The 23,715-nt window shown below is 46.4% G+C and overlaps 1 protein-coding gene across 1 annotated transcript in view; it reads right to left on the bottom strand.

The window, feature by feature from the left end:
* The window catches only part of LOC138757927 (nuclear factor NF-kappa-B p105 subunit-like), a 79,805-nt gene that overhangs the window by 36,069 nt on the left and 20,021 nt on the right, over positions 1 to 23,715 (bottom strand). Inside the window, exons 3-8 of the mRNA XM_069926074.1 lie at positions 17,239 to 17,329; positions 14,242 to 14,282; positions 6,605 to 6,703; positions 1,753 to 1,904; positions 1,172 to 1,335; positions 925 to 1,083 (exon numbers count right to left, since the gene is read on the bottom strand). Coding sequence (XP_069782175.1) covers positions 925 to 1,083; positions 1,172 to 1,335; positions 1,753 to 1,904; positions 6,605 to 6,703; positions 14,242 to 14,282; positions 17,239 to 17,329 — 706 coding nt within the window. The remainder of the gene's footprint in view (positions 1 to 924; positions 1,084 to 1,171; positions 1,336 to 1,752; positions 1,905 to 6,604; positions 6,704 to 14,241; positions 14,283 to 17,238; positions 17,330 to 23,715) is intronic.

Below are 23,715 nucleotides of genomic sequence, written 5' to 3'. Positions count from 1 at the left end.
TAACCCCTTACACCACTCTCTATCTGTCTAAGCCCAACTGGTCCTGAAACCCCTCCAAAAATAACCCCCTCTGATCCCTAGACCCTGCCCTACCTCGGTAACCTCCTTTGGTCCCTGTACCCCCCTCTCCATCTCTAAACTCTTTGATCCCTACACCTCCTCACCATCTCTGTGACCCCCTCCTTTCTCTACATCCCTCCCTATTTTTGTGACACCATCCAGTCCCTACACCCCTCACCATTACTATATACCCTTCAGGTCACAACATTCCTAACAAAATAATCCCCTCTGGTCCTAACAACCCTCCCGAAATAACCCCTTCAGGTCCTTCACCCCTCCCAACATCTGTAATTCCCTCCACTCCTGCCATCCCTCCAATCTCTGAAACCCCACGTCCCTAGAACCCACCCAATCTCAGGAAAACCCTCCCATCCCTATACCCCTCCCTGCCTCTGTAACTCTCTCCAGTCCCTACACCTCTCCCAATCTCTGTATAACCCTCCTGTTCCTACATCCCTCCCTGTCTCTGTATCCCCCTCTGGTCCGGACACCATCTCTATGACTGCCATATTCTCCCCTTCATCTCTGTGGGACCTCTGATCCCGTCCTCAAAACCCCTCTCACCCCCATGAATCCTCCCTCTGTCCTTTTCTCATGACCACTGTGACCCTTCACCATGAAAGCTATGACCACTCCTATGTGAACCCTTCCCATGCATCCTGTAACCCATCCCACATGATCCTTCCCTGTGATCTCTGCAACCCCTTCCTGATATGCCACAACCCCGCCCCATAAACCGTGCAAACCCCTCCCCACGACATCTGTGACCCATGCTTGTAAGCCATGACCCCTCCACGTTACCCCTTCCCGAATCCCCTGCGACCCCTACCAGTGATCCTTCCCTCATTCGCAGGCCCCACTCACTGCTGTCATAGATGGGCTCGGAGATGACGGGTTCCAACGTGCGAGTGAAGCGGCAGCTGCTGTCGGGAAGCAGGGCAGTGAACATCAAACGCACCACACTCAGGTCCATCTCCTTCGCATGCTGGATTGAAGCACTGTGGATCAGCTCCTTCTCTCGCTCTGCAAACACAAGCACCATCAGCTTAACGCCCAGCTCCAGCACGGCAGTCCACTCGGCACATTGCCCTGCCACTTTCCCCAGACTGACCTGTGAGCTCAAGCTGGCCGAAGCCCCCGCTGTGCCGGTGGTTGAGCTCGGGATGAATCAGCACGCCGTTGTTGTAGCCCATCAGGTAGGCTTGGCGCATCCTCTGCTCTAGGGTGCTGGCCACATTCTTCTTGGTGACATGCAGGATGCCGAGATTGGGGAACCTGGGCCGGATGGATACTGGTTACCTGAGGTCTGTGGCTGTACACCAGGAAATGTGTCGGCGAAAGTGGTGGGAGAAGGGAAGGGGGGGTTGGAGGAGAGGCAGGGGCCAGGGCAAGGCTGGGGAGACTGGAGTGGGGGAAATGGGAGGGGGCGGAGAGGGGTAGAGGGGAGGGCATGGAGTGGGATGTGATGGAGTTAGTGGGGAGAGGGACGGGATGGAGGGGCAAATGGAGTGGGAGGCGAATGAGCTATGTTAGCTCAGCGTGGGGTGGTGGTGGTGGTTAGGTTTCCTGGTGTTGGGAGAATGATGGGTGTGGGGAGGACAGGATGAACCTTGTCGGTGGGAAGCTCAGGATGTGCTGGTCAGGAAATTCCATTAGTGCAGAGGGACTGAGATGAAGAAGAACAGGACTTACGTGGAGATCATTTCCTTGGGGCCAATGTGGACCAGGCAGATCCCTTTCTCACATTGTTTCCCGACCAGGCTGTGGGCGTGGAGATGTACGGTGTCACTGCCCGCAGTGACCAGCTGGACGACAATTTTGGCTTGACCCATGTAGTTACAGATCTGAGGAGTACAGCGGGATCCATCATCCAATTACTCTTGCCTAATTATACAGTGTAATTGGTCATATGGACCCCCCCAGATTCAGGTAGAAGTGGCTAGTGTCAGACCAGCTCCTGAACCTTGACCCTGAAACAAGTTAAGATTTGGGGTTAACTGTCCTCCTTGTTTTGCAGTTGATTGCAGAGTCAGTGCTTTCAAGCATTGTATAAAACGTCACACACCAGAGAAGACCATCAAAAGGCCATTTGGCCCATCAAGTCTGTGATGGTTGTGATGGAGCACTACTAACTAATCCCTCCTTCTACTGGTGACTCTGTGGATTTGGGCTCGATATATGCCAAACTCCGCTTAATGGTGAGGGTGTCTGCCTCTCCAACCCTCACAGAGAGCACCTGCCCCGACCTCCTACAATGTTCCTCTCCTCCATCATACAGACACCAGAAATCCCTGCCCACAAACTCTGCAAGTGAGAGACAATGATGGAGAGAGGTTCAAGCAATTCCACAGTCAGACTGGGCAGGAGAGGGTTAAATGTGAGGCAAAGGAATTTGCACAGCCTGTCTAGGAGGTACCATCATCCTGGAACCAAAGAGGGCGACAATAATAGGCCTCAATAATACTACCTGTGGCACTGATCTCCATCAACGCTAGATGTCCCCCTTTCGGATTGGGGTTGCCCGGCGGCGCGGGACCCACATTGGGGGTAACCTGTCAGCACAGGATCCATGCCAGGAGCGACCTGCTGGTGCGGAACCACACTTGGAGCAGACCAGGAATGTCCTGTGGGCGCTGTTGTACTGTGTAGACACTTCTTTGAGGGCGCATGCAATGGGGAAGTGTTGCGCTGCTGTTTGTGGAACACCTCTCAGTTCCCCAAACATGGCTAGGAAGATGTTTTACCTCCAGTACCTGAGGCAGGGCACCTCGAACAATGTCTGGTGAGAAAGCGTTCCCATCAGCAGATCACAATACTGCCCACGGATTTTTAATAATTCTTTCCTTGCCTTTTAACAGTCACAACTGGGTAATTACAGACTCACTGAGACATTGTTCAGAAGGCCCCACTGTCAGTTCAAGGGAATTACCCACATTTTATCAGCTGCCTCTCTCGCAGTGAGGCAGAGCTTCCCCTGGTGGAAAAATCAGCGAGTCACTGCAGTGCAGCCTGTCATATGCCCACATTACATCTCCTGGGAATTCCCCACTTTGACTGCGGTTCAGGAAAGTGCTAGAAACTTTCTTTCCAGCCATCTTGAATTGTTTCCAGCCATCTGAAAAATGTTTTCAGGGCCCTGGCTGTTAAATGAGGCAAAATAAACAGGAAGAAAGTATTGCATTTAACAAAGAAAGAGTGCTTACCACCCAGAACCCTGTCAGCCAGTCATTGCACACACTCCCCCTTCAACTGAAACAGACCACTCCTCTACCTCAACTGAAATAAAACCAGGAACTGGAGCTCATGGTTACTCTTCTGAGAGCGATACGGAAAGAAAATCCTGGAACAGCTGGGAACATGTTTAGTGAAGTCAGGAGGAAAGAACTATAAAACCCCAGTCTGAGGGATACAAGCCATGAATTTCCCAGACTGTCGACACAACCTGTCTGCTCTATTACTGTCCTCCAGGAGAGGCTAGGCCCTGGTCAGGCCTACCTGTTACTCCAAATTCTTGCCATGACTACCTCATCCAGGGCAGCATGGAAAAGGATTATCAACACTGCTTGGCCACGATGCCACATCCCTGAACAAACAACTCAAAAGATTGCTAACACAAGATGCCATGCATTTCCCCTTTATTGTCCACCTGCTTTATGTTGGAGCACAGTAGCAATCCCTTTGCTCCATAACCTGCTGCTAGCCACAGCACATGGTCCTTCTAGAGCATGGCATTTTAAGTGCTCTGTTAAATACCTTTAAAATCTTGTGAGGGTCTCTTGCTCCCTACCCATGTTGGGGCCTTTAGGTTGACCCATGTTTAGGTGGCACGGACTCATGGGCCAGGAGGGCCTGTTACCATGCAACCCACACAGATAACCCACACTATGCCCCCACCACTAACACTCCAAAAACATTGGCCTGTCAATTTCAAGGCCACAATAACAACATCCCAGCAAATCAACACAGGTCATCAAATTCATCTCAAGAGAAAATGTAGCAGGAACTTGACAACTGATTTAAATGTCCTCAGAAATTGAACTCTGCCATCACAACATCGAAGTGGCCAAGGCAGTGTAGTTCTCGGTTTCCCCTTCCTCACCCTGCACTGCCACTTGGTGGCAATACAAAGTACCTGGCAGTTTGGTCACTGCACAAACAATTATGTTCCAACAACAGCAGAGTATAGAAACAGGCCCTTCACCTAATCTTCATCAGCCTGACCATGGACTGCCCATCCACACTAATCTCATTTAGCAGCACTTGGATCTACTATCTACATAAGACATCTGTGTGAGGCATGGCCTCAAGAAGGCAAACAACACCATGAAGGACCCCCATCACCCTGGTCATAACCTCTCCACACTGCTACCTTCAGTCAGAAGATATAGAAGCCTGAAGACCAGCACCTCAAGGTGCAAGAACAGTTTCTTTCCAACAGCTCTCAGGTTCTTGAACCTCCCCTTGTTACACTAATCAGTGATTTATCATTTATCTTTTGTATTTATTTTATCTTTTTAGATTTAAGATTTTTTAACGAGGTACCTGTTTGGCTGCAGGAAGTAGGAACTTTGGTGCACCTGTACATCAAATAACGTCTATGACAATATATTCATTGCCCTTAGCAATTCAAAACAAATAGTTCATCCTTGCACGAATGATTCTTTTGACAACTTGCTCTCAGTTCCTGGGTTAGAGCAGGGGCAATTTGATTCTCAAAGGGGACTTTGCTTACAAAGAAATTTACAATGTATAAAACAGCATTTCTTCCATGGCTTTGTGGGGACCTTTGGCCACCAATCAGGGTGGGTAAGAAGCAACCAACTGATGTGGGGCATTTGTCTTCCAGAAGACACTATACACACAAGAAATTATTCAACTAAATCAGAGTGTATGGTTGTAATAAGCAGCCAGTCATTGCACACACTCCCCCGTGTTTTTTTACTTTTGCAGCCTTTGCTTCTGCAGGGCTGAGAACCTGCTTGTTTTTAGAATCAGCAGACATAAGCTAAATTCCACCAAGGGGCCAGAGATGCTGTTATAGGATGAAAGGACATCTGTGTACACAGATTGTCAGAGGCCTAGCCTTGATGCAAAATAAACCATTGTATTCAAAGTAATAAGCTGAAAATTATGTTATTCGATAGAAGCCTAGCATGCTAGCTTGCTCGCTTATCTTTCTTGCTGTGCTGGGAATAGGTGCTTGGTTAAGCAGTTTTTGGGTAATATAAGCCATGGTCCCACTGCTGAAGTTTGAGACTCTCCGAGAGATGGCAACATCTCTCAGCAAGAAGAAGAACTTCTAGAGTCCAGCCAACGTCCCGGTTGGGGGAGGTGGAAAAGCTGCTACTGGCGCCCTGACAACCTACTACAAGTGTACAGTCGTTGCCTCGCTTCAGCAGTTGGGACCAGTCCAGGCGTTGATAAGTATAGTTGGGAAGGGCTCGCATATTGTAGTTTGAAATCAGCTTTTGAATTTGTAATAAACATTTGTATAAACTGAACTGCTCTTGGTGTGTGTGTGTCTATTTTCTTTCGGTAGCTCAAACACTGACCAATCTAAAACGAACAAAATGAGAGGTATAAGTTTACCCAAGACAATGATACTGGGGAAGAATCCAGCAGCATAAACTCAGTCGAGTGACCAGACAGAAAACTAAAAGTAGAAATAAACAGGTTATTTCCCAGTTGGTAAGCTGTGGGATGTCCCAGAGATCACTGCTGGGTATAATCTCACAGTCATTCAAAGAATTGGATGCAAGGTCTAGTGTCACATATCCAAGTTTTCTGTGAATACTAAGCTGGTTTGCTGGGAGGTGGAAAGGCAGTAAATAGGCCCAAAAAAATGATGTCAATGTGGGCAAATGGAAGGAGCATAGATGGGCAGAAAAGATCAACATCCATATCTTGGTGCGACCAAAGCCTGTTCCTGTCAAAGATGTCTTTGTTCAGAAATGAGGTTGGGAGGGGAAGTGATGACCTCAACTCTCTCAACTTCTGTCTTTGAAATAGGCAGTGCCTCACCCTAACTCTGGCTGCAGGATCATGACTCCAAATAAGAAAACTAACACCAAATTCTGCAGCAGTAGATCTGGATTGTCCAAACATCACAATACAGCCAGGTCTCAATGTTCAATCAACAGCCTCCTGCTTTAAACTTCTTGGCAATGTCATTCAGATGCAACTAATTTCCTCTTTTACACTTGTTCACAGTCAACTCCACAGCCCCAAAGATCACGTTTTGCATTTGTGCTAAATTTAATTCCACCATTAGAACATCCCACCCACCATCTGCCAACTCACTTCTCAGTTGACAAATATACAGAGCAACCGTCTAAAAATTTTGAGATAATACTATTGAGACCAATTCAAAAGCATTAATAGAATCTGTTTCCCCTATAGATTTGTAAACGTGAACACCTTTTAGTCCTTTTGTACTATTGAATCAGTCCACTGGAATTAAAGAGACCAGTTTCACAAATTACAGTTTAAATGTGCGAAAATTTAAAAAAAAACACCTTACTGGCATTAACATTCAAATAATGACCTTAACAGTTGGGTAGGTCTTCTTATTTTTCTCACTGGAAGCCCCCGGTAATCCTCCATGTGACGGGCCTTCACATCCATAGCGGAAACGAAATCCCCTCTAGAGAGACAAAGTAAACAGGGATGTAGAACATTACAGCACAGGACCATAGGCCCTTCCAGTCTATGCCAAACTATTATTCTGCCTAGTCTCATTGACCCGTGCCCAGTCCCTTATCCACTCTACCCCTCCCATCCATGTACCTGTGTACACTTTTCTTAAATGTTAAAACTGAGCCCACATTCACCACTCCAGCTGGCTGCTTATTCCATACTTCCACTCATCTGTGTGTGAAGAAATTCCCCTTAATGTTCCTCCAAACTTATCCCCTTTCACTCTTAACCCATGTCCTTTGGTTTGTATCTCACCTAATCTCAGTGGAAGAAGTCTGTTTGCATTAACTCTATCTATACTCATCATAATTTTAAATACCTCTATCAAATCTCTCCTCATTCTTCTATGTTCAGGGAATAAAGTCCTAACCTGTTTAACCTTTCCCTGTAATTCAGTCATTAAGTCCCAGCAATTTCCTAGTAAACCTTTTGTGCACTCTTTCAATCTTATTCACATCTTTCTTGTAGTTAGGTGACCAAAACTGCACACAGTACTCCAGATTTGGGCTCACCAATGTCTTATACAACTTCACCAGAACATCTCAATACTCTGATTTATGAAGGCCAATGTGCCAAAAGCTCTCTTTACAACCTTATCTACCTGTGATGTCACTTTAAGGCTATTATGTACCATAAAACCCCTGGTACCTGAAAGCAACCAGCAGCCTCAAGCAACTGGCAAAAAAAAAAATTGGAGAAAATTAATTAATTAATTAAAATGAATGAAAATAACATAATAGGTAAAAAAAAACTAAAGTTTAAAATTGTAAAAGTATTCTCTGAAGTTACACATAAACATTTGGTGAAGATAGGAGCAAATATTCAGCCAGCAGAGTGTCTTGGTCGTGCTTTGTTTGTAGCAGCTATTTAAATAAAGTTGGGCGAAACAGCAATGGTTTTGCCCAAGAAGAGCTGGTTGATGCTGTTTGGCTTTGGGGTGACTCTTTTGAAGTGTCTCCTTTATCCCTGCTGAGTAAGAGTCACCCCATTCAGAGGCTTTATCTGTAAACTTGGGGGAGGGGGAGTTAATTATCCATAATCTTATTTGTTCTCCTTTTGGGCAGTTCCTTGGAGGGGAAGAAACCTGCAGATGCAGCGATGGTTAAACATTTTCAAAGAATGTAACCGAAAATAAAGTAAAATGCTTTAAAGTTTATATATTCATCCAAGTGCATTATATTTAGTGCAAACAGAGTAATGTAACTGAAAATAAAGTAAAATGCTTTAAGGTTTATATATTCATGCAAGTGAAGTTTGTTCAGTGTAAGTACAGTAAAGTATTTTTGTTTTTTGTCTTCTAAACTGTTTATTCTTAATGCAGGCTGTTAGTTAGGCATTTTAAGAGTAAGACTCAAGCAAGCGGAAAATACATAGGTGCTGGATACCAAGGGTTTTTAACTATCTGTTATATGGTGAGCTCACCACTGGCCACTGAGACAGAGGTGCACCAAAGAAGAGGTACAAGGACTGCTTAAAGAAATCTCTTGGTGCCTGCCACATTGACCACCGCCAGTGGGCTGATATCGCCTCCAACCGTGCATCTTGGCGCCTCACAGTTTGGTGGGCAGCAACCTCCTTTGAAGAAGACTGCAGAGCCCACCTCACTGACAAAAGACAAAGGAGGAAAAACCCAACACCCAACCCCAACCAACCAATTTTCCCTTGCAACCGCAGCAACTGTGCCTGCCAGTCCCGCATCGGACTTGTCAGTCACCAATGAACCTGCAGCAGACGTGGACATACCCCTCCGTAAATCTTCATCCACGAAGCCAAGCCAAAGAAGAGTAACCCAAGGTCTCTGTTCCACCACACTCCTCAGTGCCCTCCCATTTACTGTGCATATCCTACCTTGACTTTACCTTCCAAAATGGAACGCCTCACACTTGATAGCATTACTTCCACCTGACATTTGGCAGCCCATTTTCTAGATGGTCCAAATCCCTCTGAAAGCTTTGAAAGCCATCCTTGCTCTCCACTACACATTCAATCTTTGTCATCTGCAAAGATGCTGATCCAATTTACCACTTTCTCATCTAGATCATTGATATAGATGACAAACAACAATGGACCTAGCATTGATCTTTGAGGCACACTACTAATAACAGGCCTCCAATCAGAAAGGCAATCAATCACACTCTCATAAAGCCAATGTCAAATTCAGTTTACAACCTCACCAATGAATACTGAGCCACTGAACCTTTCTGACTAACTTCCCATGTGGGATCTTGTCAAAGGTCTTACTAAAGTCCACATAGACAACATCCACAGCCTTTCCTTCATCAACTTTCCTGGCAACTCCTCTAAAAGCTACAAGATTCATTAAATATGACCTACCACACTGTTGACTATCCAAATACTTGCATATCCAATCTCTTAGAATACCTTCCAATAACTTGCCTACTACTTACGTCAGGCTCACCGGCCCATAAGCACAACTGTGCAACATGAGCATAACTGCACAAGTAACATCTCAGAAAATCTGTGATAGGCCCATTGCTGGAAAACTTGCCAGGGGCTGGGATTAGTCAGCACTTGGAGAAGCGCTACTGATCATGGCTTTGTTCAGGGTAAGCCCAGTCTGTCTGAGAAAGTCGTTTGAAGAATTGTAATAAGTTGCAGTGTGGTTGATGTTGTCTGCATGGAGTTCAGAAAAGCCTTTGACAAGGTCCCACAGGCTGGACTAGTGCAAGGATGGGATCGAAGGGACACCAACATACTGGATCCAAAATTACCTTGGTAATAAGAGGCAGACAGCATTGGATGATGGTTATTTTGGCAACTAGAAGTGGCGGTGTACCACAGGGGTGGGTTCAGGCACCCTTGCTGTTTGTTGTACACCTGATCGAGAGAGGAATGTAGGAGATATGATTCTCTTTTTCTTTGGCTTGGCTTCGCGGACGAAGATTTATGGAGGGGGTAAAAAGTCCACGTCAGCTGCAGGCTCGTTTGTGGCTGACCAGTCCGATGTGGGACAGGCAGACACGATTGCAGCGGTTGCAAGGGAAAATTGGTTGGTTGGGGTTGGGTGTTGGGTTTTTCCTCCTTTGCCTTTTGTCAGTGAGGTGGGCTCTGCGGTCTTCTTCAAAGGAGGCTGCTGCCCGCCAAACTGTGAGGCGCCAAGATGCACGGTTTGAGGCGTTATCAGCCCACTGGCGGTGGTCAATGTGGCAGGCACCAAGAGATTTCTTTAGGCAGTCCTTGTACCTTTTCTTTGGTGCACCTCTGTCACGGTGGCCAGTGGAGAGCTCGCCATATAATACGATCTTGGGAAGGCGATGGTCCTCCATTCTGGAGACGTGACCCATCCAGCGCAGCTGGATCTTCAGCAGCGTGGACTCGATGCTGTCGACCTCTGCCATCTCGAGTACCTCGACGTTAGGGGTGTGAGCGCTCCAATGGATGTTGAGGATGGAGCGGAGACAACGCTGGTGGAAGCGTTCTAGGAGCCGTAGGTGGTGCCGGTAGAGGACCCATGATTCGGAGCCGAACAGGAGTGTGGGTATGACAACGGCTCTGTATACGCTTATCTTTGTGAGGTTTTTCAGTTGGTTGTTTTTCCAGACTCTTTTGTGTAGTCTTCCAAAGGCGCTATTTGCCTTGGCGAGTCTGTTGTCTATCTCATTGTCGATCCTTGCATCTGATGAAATGGTGCAGCCGAGATAGGTAAACTGGTTGACCGTTTTGAGTTTTGTGTGCCCGATGGAGATGTGGGGGGGCTGGTAGTCATGGTGGGGAGCTGGCTGATGGAGGACCTTCAGGGGTTTCTACGAGGCTCTAAAGGCTGTGTACGGCCCCTCACCCCAAGTCCAAAGCCCGCTGCGCAGCTCAGACGGCAAAGTCCTCCTCAGCGACAAGATCTCCATCCTCAACCGATGGTCAGAACACTTCCAATCTCTTTTCAGTACCAACCGCTCAGTCCAAGATTCCGCCCTGCTCCAGCTCCCTCAACAGCCCCTAAGGCTAGAGCTGGATGAGGTTCCCACCCTGGATGAGGAGATATGATTACAAATATTGCAAATGACATGAAGATTGATAGTGTTGTGAACAGTGAGGAAGATAGTCTTTGGCTACAGAATGATATTAATCAGTAAGAAATGGCTTAAATGTCAAGTTATACTTTGGAAGAATGAACACAACAAGGATATTCAGTGAGTGAGAGTACCCAAGGAACAGAGAGACCTGTGGTACATGTCCAAAAATTCTTGCAGGCAGCAGCACAGATAGATAAAGTGATTAAGAAGGCATGCAGGATTCTTCCCATCATTAACCAAGGCATGGACAATAAGAGCATCTGGGGGTAGTTCCAGGCTCCTCATTGTGGGTGCAGAGAAGGTACAGTTGTTTGGGATGGAACATTTCATCCTCCCATGCCATTTCAGTTGCAGTGTCCTGCTTTTCACTGTCTGCCCATTTTCATACAACAGTACAGCAGAAGTACATGTCTACAACAAACACTAGGTCTAAATTAAACGAGACCCTGCTGCCAAGAACCCACATGCTTCCGTAAAGAAAGGGTCCCAACAACTTCCTGACACCTTCTTGAGGTCACCTGAATTCAGTGTTCAGGCGCAGGGACAGGCAAGTACTGCCTGAGGCAGCTGTGTGTTATGACAGGTCCTGACATGTTGGGAGTGGGACAGAGAAAGAAAAATGCACAAAGATCAGGAAGGAGCCACAGTAGCGATAACGAGAGCAAGGGGCATGTTCAGGCTAAGCAGTCACCAGCACCAACTCCCTATGGAAGGAAGATCATCGTTCCCAACAGGTCCAGACTGGGACGGAGTGGGTGGGTTGTCAGTGTAGGTAGGGTGTTGGTGTGGGTGAGGAGTCAGTGGAAGTAAGGTGATGATGTGGGTGGGGGGCTGGAATAGGTGGAGGTTTGGTGAGGGCTGGATGTCAGTGTGTTTTGGGGGGGGGGGGGCGGGAAATCAGTCCGTTGGGATGGGGCCTATGTGGGTGTGGGGAGCCTAGAGTAGGTGGGTGGATGGGGGAGGGTATTGGGGATGTGTTCGGATGGAGGTCAGTGGAGGAGGTGGAGGGTGCAATGGGAGTGGGAGTAGGGCTGATGGGGTAGGGAGAGTGGGTGTGGCTGTTGGGTATGGGACCTGTGAGGGTGTGGGTGGGGTCAGTAGGAGTGGGACTGAGGGTGGGTGGGACCAGAGGGCATGGGGTTGATGTGGGTGTGGTCAGATATGGATCGATGGCATGGGGTCAATGAGGGGGGAGGGTGTGGGTTTGGGGTGTAGGAAGGGTCGGTGGGGCTGGGGGTGTGTGGCTGGTTGGATGGGGATGGGTAGGGTGGAGTTGGGGTGTAGGTGGGATCAGTAGGGGTGGGGATGATGAGGGTGGGGTTGGTTCCAGGCCAGTAGGACTGATAGGAGTAAAGATTTACCCAACTACCCTGATCATCTCAATCACATGCAGCTCTCAGTGGCTCTCTGTCGTTGAGGGTCAGTCAGTCCAGAAAAGTCCTAAAATCTCGTTATTCTGGAGTGAATACTGAACAAAATCTTAATCTCCATTTCTGGTTCTGGTTATGATTTAACAGTGTGGCTGTGTGAACGCTGAGACTGTGTCCAGGTACTAAACAGCACAGAATGCACACATGGATCGAGAGAAAGATCATGTGGAGATAAAGATGCAAACACCTCACTGCTGACATCTAACACACCAACATCCTTCCTCTCTGGATATCTGCTAGAACCGAGAACACAATGTCATGAAGAAGCCATCACTTACTGACACTGCAAAGCCATGATGAAGGACTTGCGGTCACCTTGTGGTTGTGAATGATCAAGTAAGATTGGCTCATCTTTAAAAACGTGACCAACTTTTAAAAAAATCGTTACCAGGAAGTTTGTGACGAGCTACTGGTCTCGTCACTCTGCATTTTAGTGAAGCAGACTCAGCTGCTGGTAACCAGGGCAGAACCAGTGAAATCACACCAAAGGCTCCCAGAAACAACTCCCAAGCTCTCACCCCAGTGCCACTGAGAGCCCTGGAGTCTGTCCAGCATCTACCTACACTCTTTTTCAGAAAAAGAGGGTTTGTGCTTTCCTGCTGTTTCTCCAATTTCAGAACCTAGATTCTCTCTTTGGAACAACTGATGATTTTCCAGCTTCATAATTTAAAAGAATCATACCTATTTGCCCTCAGTTTCCCCTCTCGAAAGGAAACAGTCCCAGCATTTCTGAACTAGCCCCGTGACTGCTGTCCCTCCTGTCAAGAACATAGAACAGTGATTCTCAATCTTTTTTTTCCCCCACTCACATGCCCTTACAAACCACAAAGCATTTGTGGCATCATGTCATAGGGGCTCTGTGGTTAGTAAGGGATTACTTCAGGTGGTATGTGTGTTGGGGAAAAAAAAGTTGAGAACCACTAACATAGAAAATAGAAATCTACAGCATAGTACCAACCCAATAACCTATTCTAACAACTGCCAAGAATTTCCCTACTTCATAATCCTCCATTTTGCAGGCAGCGCATTCCATGCACCCACCACTCTCTGTGGGAAGATCTTGCCTCTTACATCCCCTGCACTTACTCCCAAGCATCCCCTCATTTTTGATACTTCAGCCATAAGACCACAAGACATAGAAGCAGAAATAGGCAATTCACCCCATTGAATTGCCTCGCCTTTTAATCACAAGCCGATCACTCAGCCCCAATGCCCGGCCTTCTCCCCAAAACCTTTGATGCCCTGGCAAATCAAGAACCTATCAATCTCCGCTTTAAATACACCCAATGATCTGGACTCCACAAGAGTCTGTGGTAACAAATCCCTCAGATTTACCACCCTCTGGCTAAAGAAATTCCTCCGCATCTCTGTTCTAAGCAGATGCCCTTCAATCCTGAAGTTGTGCCTGCTTGTCCTACACTCTCCCACTATGGGAAACAACCCTTCTACATCTACTCTGTCCAAGCTCTGGGAAAAAGCCTCTGGAACCATCCTTTTCTGGACCCTCTCCAATGCCATCATATCAGCCCCGACATTTGGTGACCAGAATTAAAAAGAATCTTCTACTTGAGGCACGAGCAGTTTTTCACACGAGTTCCTGACGTTTACACTCTCTGCCTCTGTTGCTACAGCACAAAGTTGTCTCTGTCAATCTGCCCTTCCACGTTGAATCTCGATGCACCTCCACCATCAGCTTTCTGTTCCTGCACCCTGCATACTATGTGCATCACTTCCCTGTGCTATACATCAAGCCACCTACACTGACCATCTCAGGGGTAATCACCACCCTCCTGGACCATTCCACTCAATCTGACCCTCATGACTAACATGAAGAGCTGGAATGAACACGACACTCACTGATAACCAAAGGGGAGGTTACACCAATCAACAGCAGGGGTTTGATACAGCCTGCACTGGACAGCACTGAACATGGGCTGCCAGCAGCGTCAGTTGTCTGAGAAGAGGGTGGGGTGCAATGTACAGACCTGAGGAGGAGGCCGGATACACACGCTGAGATCTCTTACCTGCTTGGGCTGCTCGACAATCTGAAGATATGGTCCATCAGCTAGAAGAAAAGAGAAACTCCATGATCGTCATTCACAGGAAAAGAGCATGATGTGCACAAGGTGGGGTGGAAGTCAGACAGAACTGGGGTGGTTACAGAGATGGTCAGAGTTACAGAGACAGGAAGGAGGGTCAGGGACCAGAGGAGGATTACAGAGACAGGAGGAGTGAAGGGATTGGAGGGGGTTTCAGCAACAGGGAGGGGTGTAGGGATAGGAGGGGGGGGGTTAAAGAGTTAGGGAGGGGCGTGGGAGACAGTGGGGGCTGACAGAGATAAGCAGGGGTGTAAGGGATCTGGAGAGGCTGACAGAGACAGGCAGGGGTGTAGGGGACTGAGGAGATTACAGAGTTAGGGAGGGGTATAGAGGACCAGAGTGGTTTACAAAGAAGAAGGGTGTAGATTACCAGAGTGTGCTACAGAGATGAGGTGGGGTGTAGGGGACCAGTGATGGTTACAGTGAGGGAAGAATGTAGGGGCCATTTGGAGTTTCAGAGACAAGGTGGCATGTAGGGGACCAGAGGGTGTAACAAAGACAGGTAGGGGAGCTAGGGGGGGAGGGGCCGGAGGTGATTATGGAGATAGGGAGGAGAGTAGTGAGCCAGAGGGGGTTACAGAGACGAGGGAAGGGGAGGGTGTAGGATGCTGGGGGGGGGGGTGGGGGTGGTGGGGTTTACCGAGACTGGAAGGGGAGTTGGGGATAGCATGGGGTTAGGGATTGTGGGGGGAAAGGGTGGTTGCGTTGTGGACCAGTGGGGGCTATAGAGACAGGGAGGGATGAAGGGGACCGGTGGGGGTTATAGAGACAGGGAGAGGTGAAGGGGACCGGTGGGGGGGGTTAAAGAGACAGGGAGGAGTGAATGGGTCCAGTGATTGTTACAGAGAGTACAGAGAGGAAAGAGTGTGTATGTAACCATTCTCTGGTCCTAAAACCCTCCCTGTCTCTGTATCGGCGACTCCCCCCTTCCCCTTGGTACAACAACCTCCCTTCCCCTCGGGACAGTGACTCCCCTCACCTCTCGGGACGGCGACCCCCCCCCCCCCCACCCCTTGGGACGGCGACTTCCCCCTCTCCCCTCTGGAGGGCAACCTACCACTCCACTTGAGTCAGTGATCCTCTGCCCCCCAGTGAACTGTAACTATCCCTTCTCCCTGTGTGACGGTGATTCCTCTCACCCACTTTGGGTCAGTGTTGGTAATCACCCCCTGAACCACTGGGTGCTGTTAGGGAGGGAGTTCCATTTTGGGGGTTATAAAGCAATCCAACCTATTCTCTCTTTGTGCCTGCTCAGGCTCCCCAGGACCTACACCCATGGAAGAGGGAGAGACACTAGCATTTTGCTTGACAAACCTGTTGAAATTTTTGAAGTGACAAGCAGTCGAGATAAAGGCAATGCAGTGGATGTTGTGTAGCTGTATTTTCACATCGCCTTGACAAGGTGCTGCACATGAGGCTACTTAACAAGAGAAGAGCCCACAGAATAACAGGAAACATAATGATTATACTCGTGTAATAGTCGCATTTTGGGGACCAATCTTTCAGGACAAATTTGGGGTGTTGACTTTGACATGGATACTACTTTTGACTGCGGTAGGTATCTGCATCATACAAGTGGTTGGGGCTCAGATGTCTGGGATCAAATGATAAGTCTGCATTCGGGTCGTTGGGAGCTCAAATGGGTGGGTGGCCAAGGCAAGGGTTTGTGGTCAGGGCATCGGGAGCTCTGATGGGCGGGTGGCCTTAGGGTTCACGATTGGGACGTCGCGAGTTCAGATGGGTGGGCGGGCAGCCAAGGTTAGGGTTTCCAGTCGGGGCCTTAGGAGTTCAGATGGCGGGTGAGTGGCCATGGTTAGGGTTCACAGATGGGGCGTTTGGAGCTCGGATGGCTGGGTGGCTGAGGTGCGGCTTTGCGGTCAGGGCGTTGGGAGCTCAATGGGCAGGCAGCCAAGGCGAGGGTTTTTGGTCAGGGCATTGGCTGCTCAGATGGGTGGCCAGTTGGTGCCAAAAATAGGAGGACTGACTTTTACATGGGATTGACTACTACACAGGTATATACAGTATCATTATTGGTAGAGCATTGGCTGATTAGCAGAAAGCAGAGGGTTGGAATATTCTGGTTGGCTCCCAGTTGCTGGTGGTGATCCACATGGGTCAGTTTCTTTTAATGTTGTATATTAATTGTTTATATTATGGAACGTATGGACATGTGGCCATGTTTGCAGACGGTACAAAAGTAGGTGGAGAAGCAGGTAGTGTTGACGAAACAGAGAGGCTGCAGAAGAAGTTAAACAGATATGGGCAGAAAACTGACAAATCAAATACAGTGCAAGGTCATACATTTTGGTAGAAAAAAAAATAAACGAGCAAACTATTTTCTTGATGGGGATGACTATTTTTCTTAATACCCTGATGCAAAGGAACCTGGGAGTCCTTGTGCAAGAGAGCTTGAATGCAAATTTGCATGTTGAGTTGGTGGAGAAGTCAAATACAATTTTGGCATACATTTCATGAGGGATAGAATACAACAAATGGAATGTGATGTTGAGGCTTTAAAAAGCACAAGTGAGACCTCACTTGGAATGTTGTGAGCAGTTTTGGGTTCCCCATTGAAGAAAGGATGTGCTGACATTGGAAAAGGTTTAGAGGAGGTTCATAAGGATGATTCCAAGAATGAAAGGATTATCATAAGAGGAGCATTTGACAGCTCTTGGACTGCACTAGTTGGAATTTAGGAGATGGAGATTGATAGGTTCTTGATTAGCCAGGGCATCAAAGGTTATGGGAAGAAGGCAGGGAAGTGGGGCTGAGTGGGAAAATGGATGGTTGAATGGCAAGGCAGATTCGATGGGCTGAATAGCTATTTCTATTCCTATCTTATTGTCAGATCGTCTTGCAGGTGTGGCGATGCTCGTGTCATTGAAAGGTGGGCTGCGAGTGTTGAGCTGGGCCGGTACTCACGTGTGTGTAGTTGTGAGTCTGCAGGACCACTGCCAGTGTTGAACGCGACTCCAGGGACATCCAGCGCCGTGTAGTCCTCGATGCCATAGATCTATGCAGAGTAAAGGGAGGTGCAGGTCAGGGATCTGGCCAACTGTCCGACCCCACTGAGTGGACAGGACAGTCAGCATCGGTTTCACCATATAGACAGGGCAGTCGGCACCGGCTCCACCGTGTAGACGGTGGTTGGCACTGGCTACACTGAAACAGTTGGAGACTTATAAACCAGCAATGCCCTTCACATCAACTACATTTGTAAGAGGCTTCAGGGTGACGTGGACCGATTAGGAAAGGGGACAGATGGATGGCAGATGTTATACAATGGAGATAAATGTAAGGTCTCTGCTTTGCTGACAGTAAAAGGCAGACAGATGATTATCTGAAAGGTGATAAAGAAGAAGTGCAACGAGACTTGGGGTCATGGTGCATCAGTCAGTGAAGGTTGGGATGCAGGTACAGGAGGTGATGAAAAAAGCAAACAGCATATAGGCCTTTATAGTGAGAGGTTTTGAATGTCGAAGAGGGTAGGTCTGACTGCAGGTGTCTAGGGTCTTGGTGAGCCAAACTAAGCATTGAGTACAGTTTTGCTCTCCTGATCTGAAGAAGGACAATTTACAGTTGAAGGAGTGCTGTGAATGTTCACCAGGCTGATCCCTCAGATGGCAGGGCTGACAGATGAAGAAAGACTGGAATGACCAGTGTTATACTCATCTGGATTTAGATGAATTGAGAGGGGATATCATTGAGACACAAAATTCTGATAGGATCCCACAGCCGGTCCCACCATTCCCGGCACCCGAATCCCACCGTTTCCCACTGCTTTGATTTGGTGCCGGTCCCTTGCATTTGCCCCATCATTCCAACAATCATTGCCCACACATTGCCTCCCTGCTGATCAAGAATTGCTGTAAAAATGTTCAGAATCTGCTTCCACTTTCCCCTCAGACTTTACAAACACTCACTACTGGCAGAAGAAGTCTGCATTAAAGGGTGACTCCCTTACATAGTGACCATCAGACAGAAGATTATATCCACACACACACCCTGACAGGACCCCTCAACAATCCACCCCTTTCTTCCCTGAACTCCAGGAGATACGAGCCAAGCCATTTCCTCAGCAGTCAACCAGGCTGTACCGGGTATCGAAAGGTCAAATGGTATCACGTCCAACAACTGGTGTCTTCCATCAGACTCGTCCTGGACAAACAGAGCACGCAGGTACAGTGGAGTCGGTTCAGTCCTGTACACACACAGCACTGAGGTGCAATGTAGCTGAAGATAATTTCCATGCTATTACATTCAGATTCCTTCACAAAAATAACAACCCCCATTCATTTCTAGAAACATAGAAAATAGGTGCAGGATGAGGCCATTTGGCCCTTCAAGCCTACACCACCATTCATTTTGATCATGGCTGATCATCTACTCAGTACACACTACCTGCCTTCTCCCCATACCCCCTCAAGGGCCAAATCTAAATCTAAATCCCTCTTAAATATAGATAAAGAACCAGCTTCAACTACTTCCTGTGGCAAAGAATTCCACAGATTCACCACTCTCTGAGAGAGAAAATATTTTTTCATTTCAGTCCCAAAAGACTTCCCCTTTATCCTTAAACTGTGATCCCTGGTTCTGGTTTTCCCCAACATCGGGAACAACCTTCCTGCAACTAGCCTGTCCAATCCCTTAAGAATTTTATACATTTCTATAAGGTCCCCCTTCAATCTTCTAAATTCCAGTGAGTATAAGACTAGTTGATCCAGCCTTTGTTCATATGCAAGTCCTGTCATCCCTGGTATCAATCCAGTGAACCTTCTTTACACTCTCTCTGTGGCAAGGATGTCTTTCTTCTGATAGGGAGACAAAACTCTACACAATACTCTAGGTGTGGTCTCACCAAGGCAGACTAGTTGATCCAGCCTTTGTTCATATGCAAGTCCTGTCATCCCTGGTATCAATCCAGTGAACCTTCTTTACACTCTCTCTGTGGCAAGGATGTCTTTCTTCTGATAGGGAGACAAAACTCTACACAATACTCTAGGTGTGGTCTCACCAAGGCCCTGTACAGCTGCAGTAGAAGCTCTCTGCTCCTGTACTTGAATCCTCTTACTATGAATGACAACATACCTTTCACTTTCTTCACTGCCTGCTGTTCCTGCATGCCCACTTTCAATGACCGGTGCACAGCAACACTCAGGTCTTGTTGCATCTCTCCTTTTCCTAATTGGAGACCATTTAGGTAATAATCTCCTCTCCTGTTCTTGCCTCCAAAGTGAATAACCTCTTATTTCTCCACAATATATTGCATCTGCTATGCCTTGGCCCACTCACCTAACTTGTCCAAGTCACCCTGTATCCTCTTAGCTTTCTCTACACAGCTAACCCTGCCACCCAGCTTCATGTCATCTGCAAATTTGGAGATGCTGCTTTCTATTCCCTCATCTAAGTCATTGACATATACATTATAAATAACTGTGGTCCCAGCACTGAGCCTTATGGTACCCCACTAGTCACTGTGTGCCATTCTGAAAAGAACCCGTTTATTCCTACTTCCTGTCTGTTAACCAATTCTCTATCCATCTCAATACCATGCCTCCTATACTGTGTGTTTTAAGTTTATACACTAATCTCCTGTGAGGGACCTTATCAAAAGCCTTCTGAAAGTCCAGATATTCCACATCCACTGGTCTTCCCTTATCCACTCCACTAGTTACATCCTCAAAAAAATTCTATTAGATTCGTAAGACATGATTTTCCTTTCATAAAACCATACTGATTCTGTCCAATAACATCACTACTCTCCAAATGTGCTGCAATCGCATCTTTAATAACTGATTCTAGCATTTTCCCCACTACCGATGTCAGGTTAATTGGTCTATCGTTTCCCATTTTCGCTCTCCCTCCCTTCTTAACAAGTGAGGTTACGTTTGCCACCCTCCAATCCTCAGGAACTAATCCAGAATCTAAAGAGTTTTGAAAAATTATCACTAAAACATCTACTATTAAGCATCCTCTTGAGTGGCCCTGGGGATTTATCTGCCTTTAATCCCTTCAATTTACCTAACACAACCTCTCGACTTGCATTTATTTCCTTCAATCCTTCCCTCACATTAGATCTTCGGTCCCCTATTATTTCCTGAAGATTATTTATGTTTTTCATAGTGAAGGCAGAACTAAGGTAGTTATTCAATTGGTTTGCCATGTCCTTGTTCCCCATGATCAATTCATCTGTCTCTGATTGTAATGGACCCACATTTGTCTTAACTAATTACTCCATGGCCCTACGTACGAGTTATGGGGAATTATCAACACCCAAATCCCCTGCACGTTTCTTCACCCTCTCCACGTCCCAGTAATCTCCTTCTTCACCATTTCTCCCACCCCATGGACAATTTTACAATGCCTTTCTGCACCTGACCGATCTTCTCCTGCTACCACCTCAGACTTTCCATTCCTCAACCAGACTAGTCATTAACATTTGAACAGTTGAGGGGCAAATACGGAATGTTTGTATACCATCAATTGAAAGCTTATTTAAAGGTCAAATTGGGAAGCAGCTTGAGACTACCAGAAGGAAGAAGCTTTGAATATGTTACTAATGATAATTAAAAAATTATAACAAACAAAGCTGGGAAAAAGATTTAAACATAAAAATAAAGAACGGAACGTGGGAAGAGCTATGTTCTGCAACTATGAAGAACACAATAAACACAAGGGTATGTATGATACAATATAATTGGTCACCCCTCAGAAATTAAGAGTGGGACCCAACGATATCGGATAGATTCTTTCACGGTAAACAAGAAATTGGAACAACAATACTCGCAATATGGGCACGCATAAAAGTGAATACTTTCTGGGAAGAGCCAAGTCAGATATTAAGCAAAATCATAAAAAACAACATAACAAAAAATCCAGAAATTTTTCTTTTAAATAAGAGGTAAAGAACTAGGTCTCAAATTGGATAGAGCCCAAAAAAGATTCATTATGACAGCCCTAGCAGTAGCAAAAAAATGTATAATGACAACCTGGAAAATGGAAGAGAACCTAAAAATACAACAATGATACATGGAAATGAATAAGTGTATTCCATTAGAAAAAATTACGTATAATTTAAAATACGAATATTCATTGTTCTAACAAATTTGGGAACCATATATGAAATATGACAGAAAATGCCACCCTTGGATCTCCATCTCCTAAAGTGATAAGAAGATAAACAATCAGATTTAATGTATAAAAGTAGATAACACGACTTTCTTATTTGTTTTTCTTTTGTGTGAAGATGTAGTTTTCTTGTATTTTATGTTTAATATTTATTGGTTTTGGAGGGAGGTGGGAAGGGGGGAGGGAGGGTAGGGGGAGAAATGAAGGAAAATGTCACTGTGTATATTTAATGATAAACATTTGTACATATTTTTGTTGATATGGTTCATAGTGCAATAAATAAAGTTATCAAAATAAAATTAATCTTCTCCACTAACTGCTTACACCTTCTTCATCTCCACCTGACCATAGGTCATTTCAGCACAGTACAAGCTCTTCGGCCCATCATGTTGTGCTAACTGATAGAAACCTACTCAACAATCTAAACCTTCCCTACCTCACACCCATATCCTCTATTTTCTTGCAATTATGTGCCCAAGAGTCTTTTAATTATCCTGCTTCTACCACCACCCCTAGCAATGCATTCATAGCATCCACTACTCTCTGTGTAAAAAAAAATCTTACCCCTGATGTCTCCCCTAAACATTCCCCCCCTTCACCTTAAACTGATCTCCTCCGGTATTTGCTATTGCTGCCCTGGAAAAAAGGTGCTGCTTGTCCACCCCATCGATGCCTCACCAATCTTCCTCCACTGCCTCCTTATGCATTCCTCTCAATTTACTTTGCTGAATTGGTTTCTTTTTCTCTGTCCTGGTGAAACATTGACAGTTTCTCTCTACGTATGCCGCCTGACCTACTGAGTGTTTCCAACACTAGTTTTTGTTATTTCCCTACTTATGTCGTGTCATTAGCAGATTTGGCAACAATGCCTGAGGTGCGTTTTTCCATTCTGTACCAAGTATAGGCCCAGCACAGATCTCTATGCTCTGCCACTCTATAGCCCCATTCACACTGGCACTTTAACTCAGTAATTAACTGCCAATCTACCTGTCAATGTGCCAGTGTGAACACTCGTGAACCAACACATTGGCATCAGATTGCCCCGGGGATGAACCGCCTAGGGAGGGTGCATTATTGCTGATTCGTTTTGAATTGGCGTACCAGTTAGCCCAATGTGAAAGAGACGGGCGAACGCAGGACATTACCGCTGGAGGATAGACACCCCTTTGGTCTCGGATGCTGGGTGGTGAGTGTGAAAGGGGGCAGAGAACCAGTTAACATTGGTCCAGTGTGAAAGGCAAAAATGCTATTTTGAATTGTTTTGTTGAACCGCCAATTTACCGGTTATACAACATGAAAAGGGCAATTGAACTGACAAGACAGACCCTTTAACACCTACACAAATCACTCAACAGAGATTTACCAGGCTAACTCCTGGGATGAGAGGTGTCCTATCAAGTGAAGCTGGACAGTGTCAGTCTTACCTTTGGAGTTTAGAAGATTGAGGGTGACCTTACTCAAACACAAGATGCAAAGGGGACTTGAAAGGCTAGAGGTTGGGTGCTTTGAACTTTGAAACAAAGGAGAGTCTTGAACAAGCAGACATAATTCCAAGATAAGGGGCTGTTGTTTATCCTGAGGTGTATAGTAGGTTCTCACTGGCGGGGGGGGGGGGGGAAGGAGAATCTATGGAATTCTCACCCTCAGCGGGGGATGGAATATCATATTTAAAGTGGAGGTGGATAAATATTTGATAGATTGAGGAGTGGACAGGGATAGAGAAATGAAGAGGAGTTGATCACCTGGAATAATGGGAGTGGGTGGCCCCCTGTTTTTATTTTCTAGCATTAGTGCTTTATTTTGATCACTTCCAATATTTTCCAGCAGCCAGCCCATCAGCTAACCCACCTGACCCTTCTATCTCCCTCCCTTTCTGAACCATTCGCCCATTTAAACAAATCTTTCTCAAATCTCAGGCATTCTGGAGCCTCAGTTACATCACTCAGATCTTAGAATGAAGGCCCAGCACGAGGCAGACACATCAGCCACAGCTCCAGGAAGCTTCAGCCTCACTGCCCAAGGGACTGAGATTTTCGTGAGCTCTTCCCAGTCCCTGATTTGCATCAAATTCTGGGAAGTTGCCTGTGTCCCCTTTGGTGAAGACAGGCAGAATTCCTGTTTAATTCATCTGCCATCTGATTTCTATTGAGTTCCTCAGACTCACTTTCTCATCATCTCCACACCTGTATATGCACCTGATTAACATTTAACATTTTAAACATTCACTCGCAACTTGCACTGTATTTATATATTTTTTTTAAATAATTTTTT

This window comes from Narcine bancroftii, chromosome 3 (assembly GCF_036971445.1).
Source record: "Narcine bancroftii isolate sNarBan1 chromosome 3, sNarBan1.hap1, whole genome shotgun sequence".
NCBI lineage: Eukaryota > Metazoa > Chordata > Chondrichthyes > Torpediniformes > Narcinidae > Narcine > Narcine bancroftii.
This window is presented reverse-complemented; position numbering and strand designations above follow the sequence as displayed.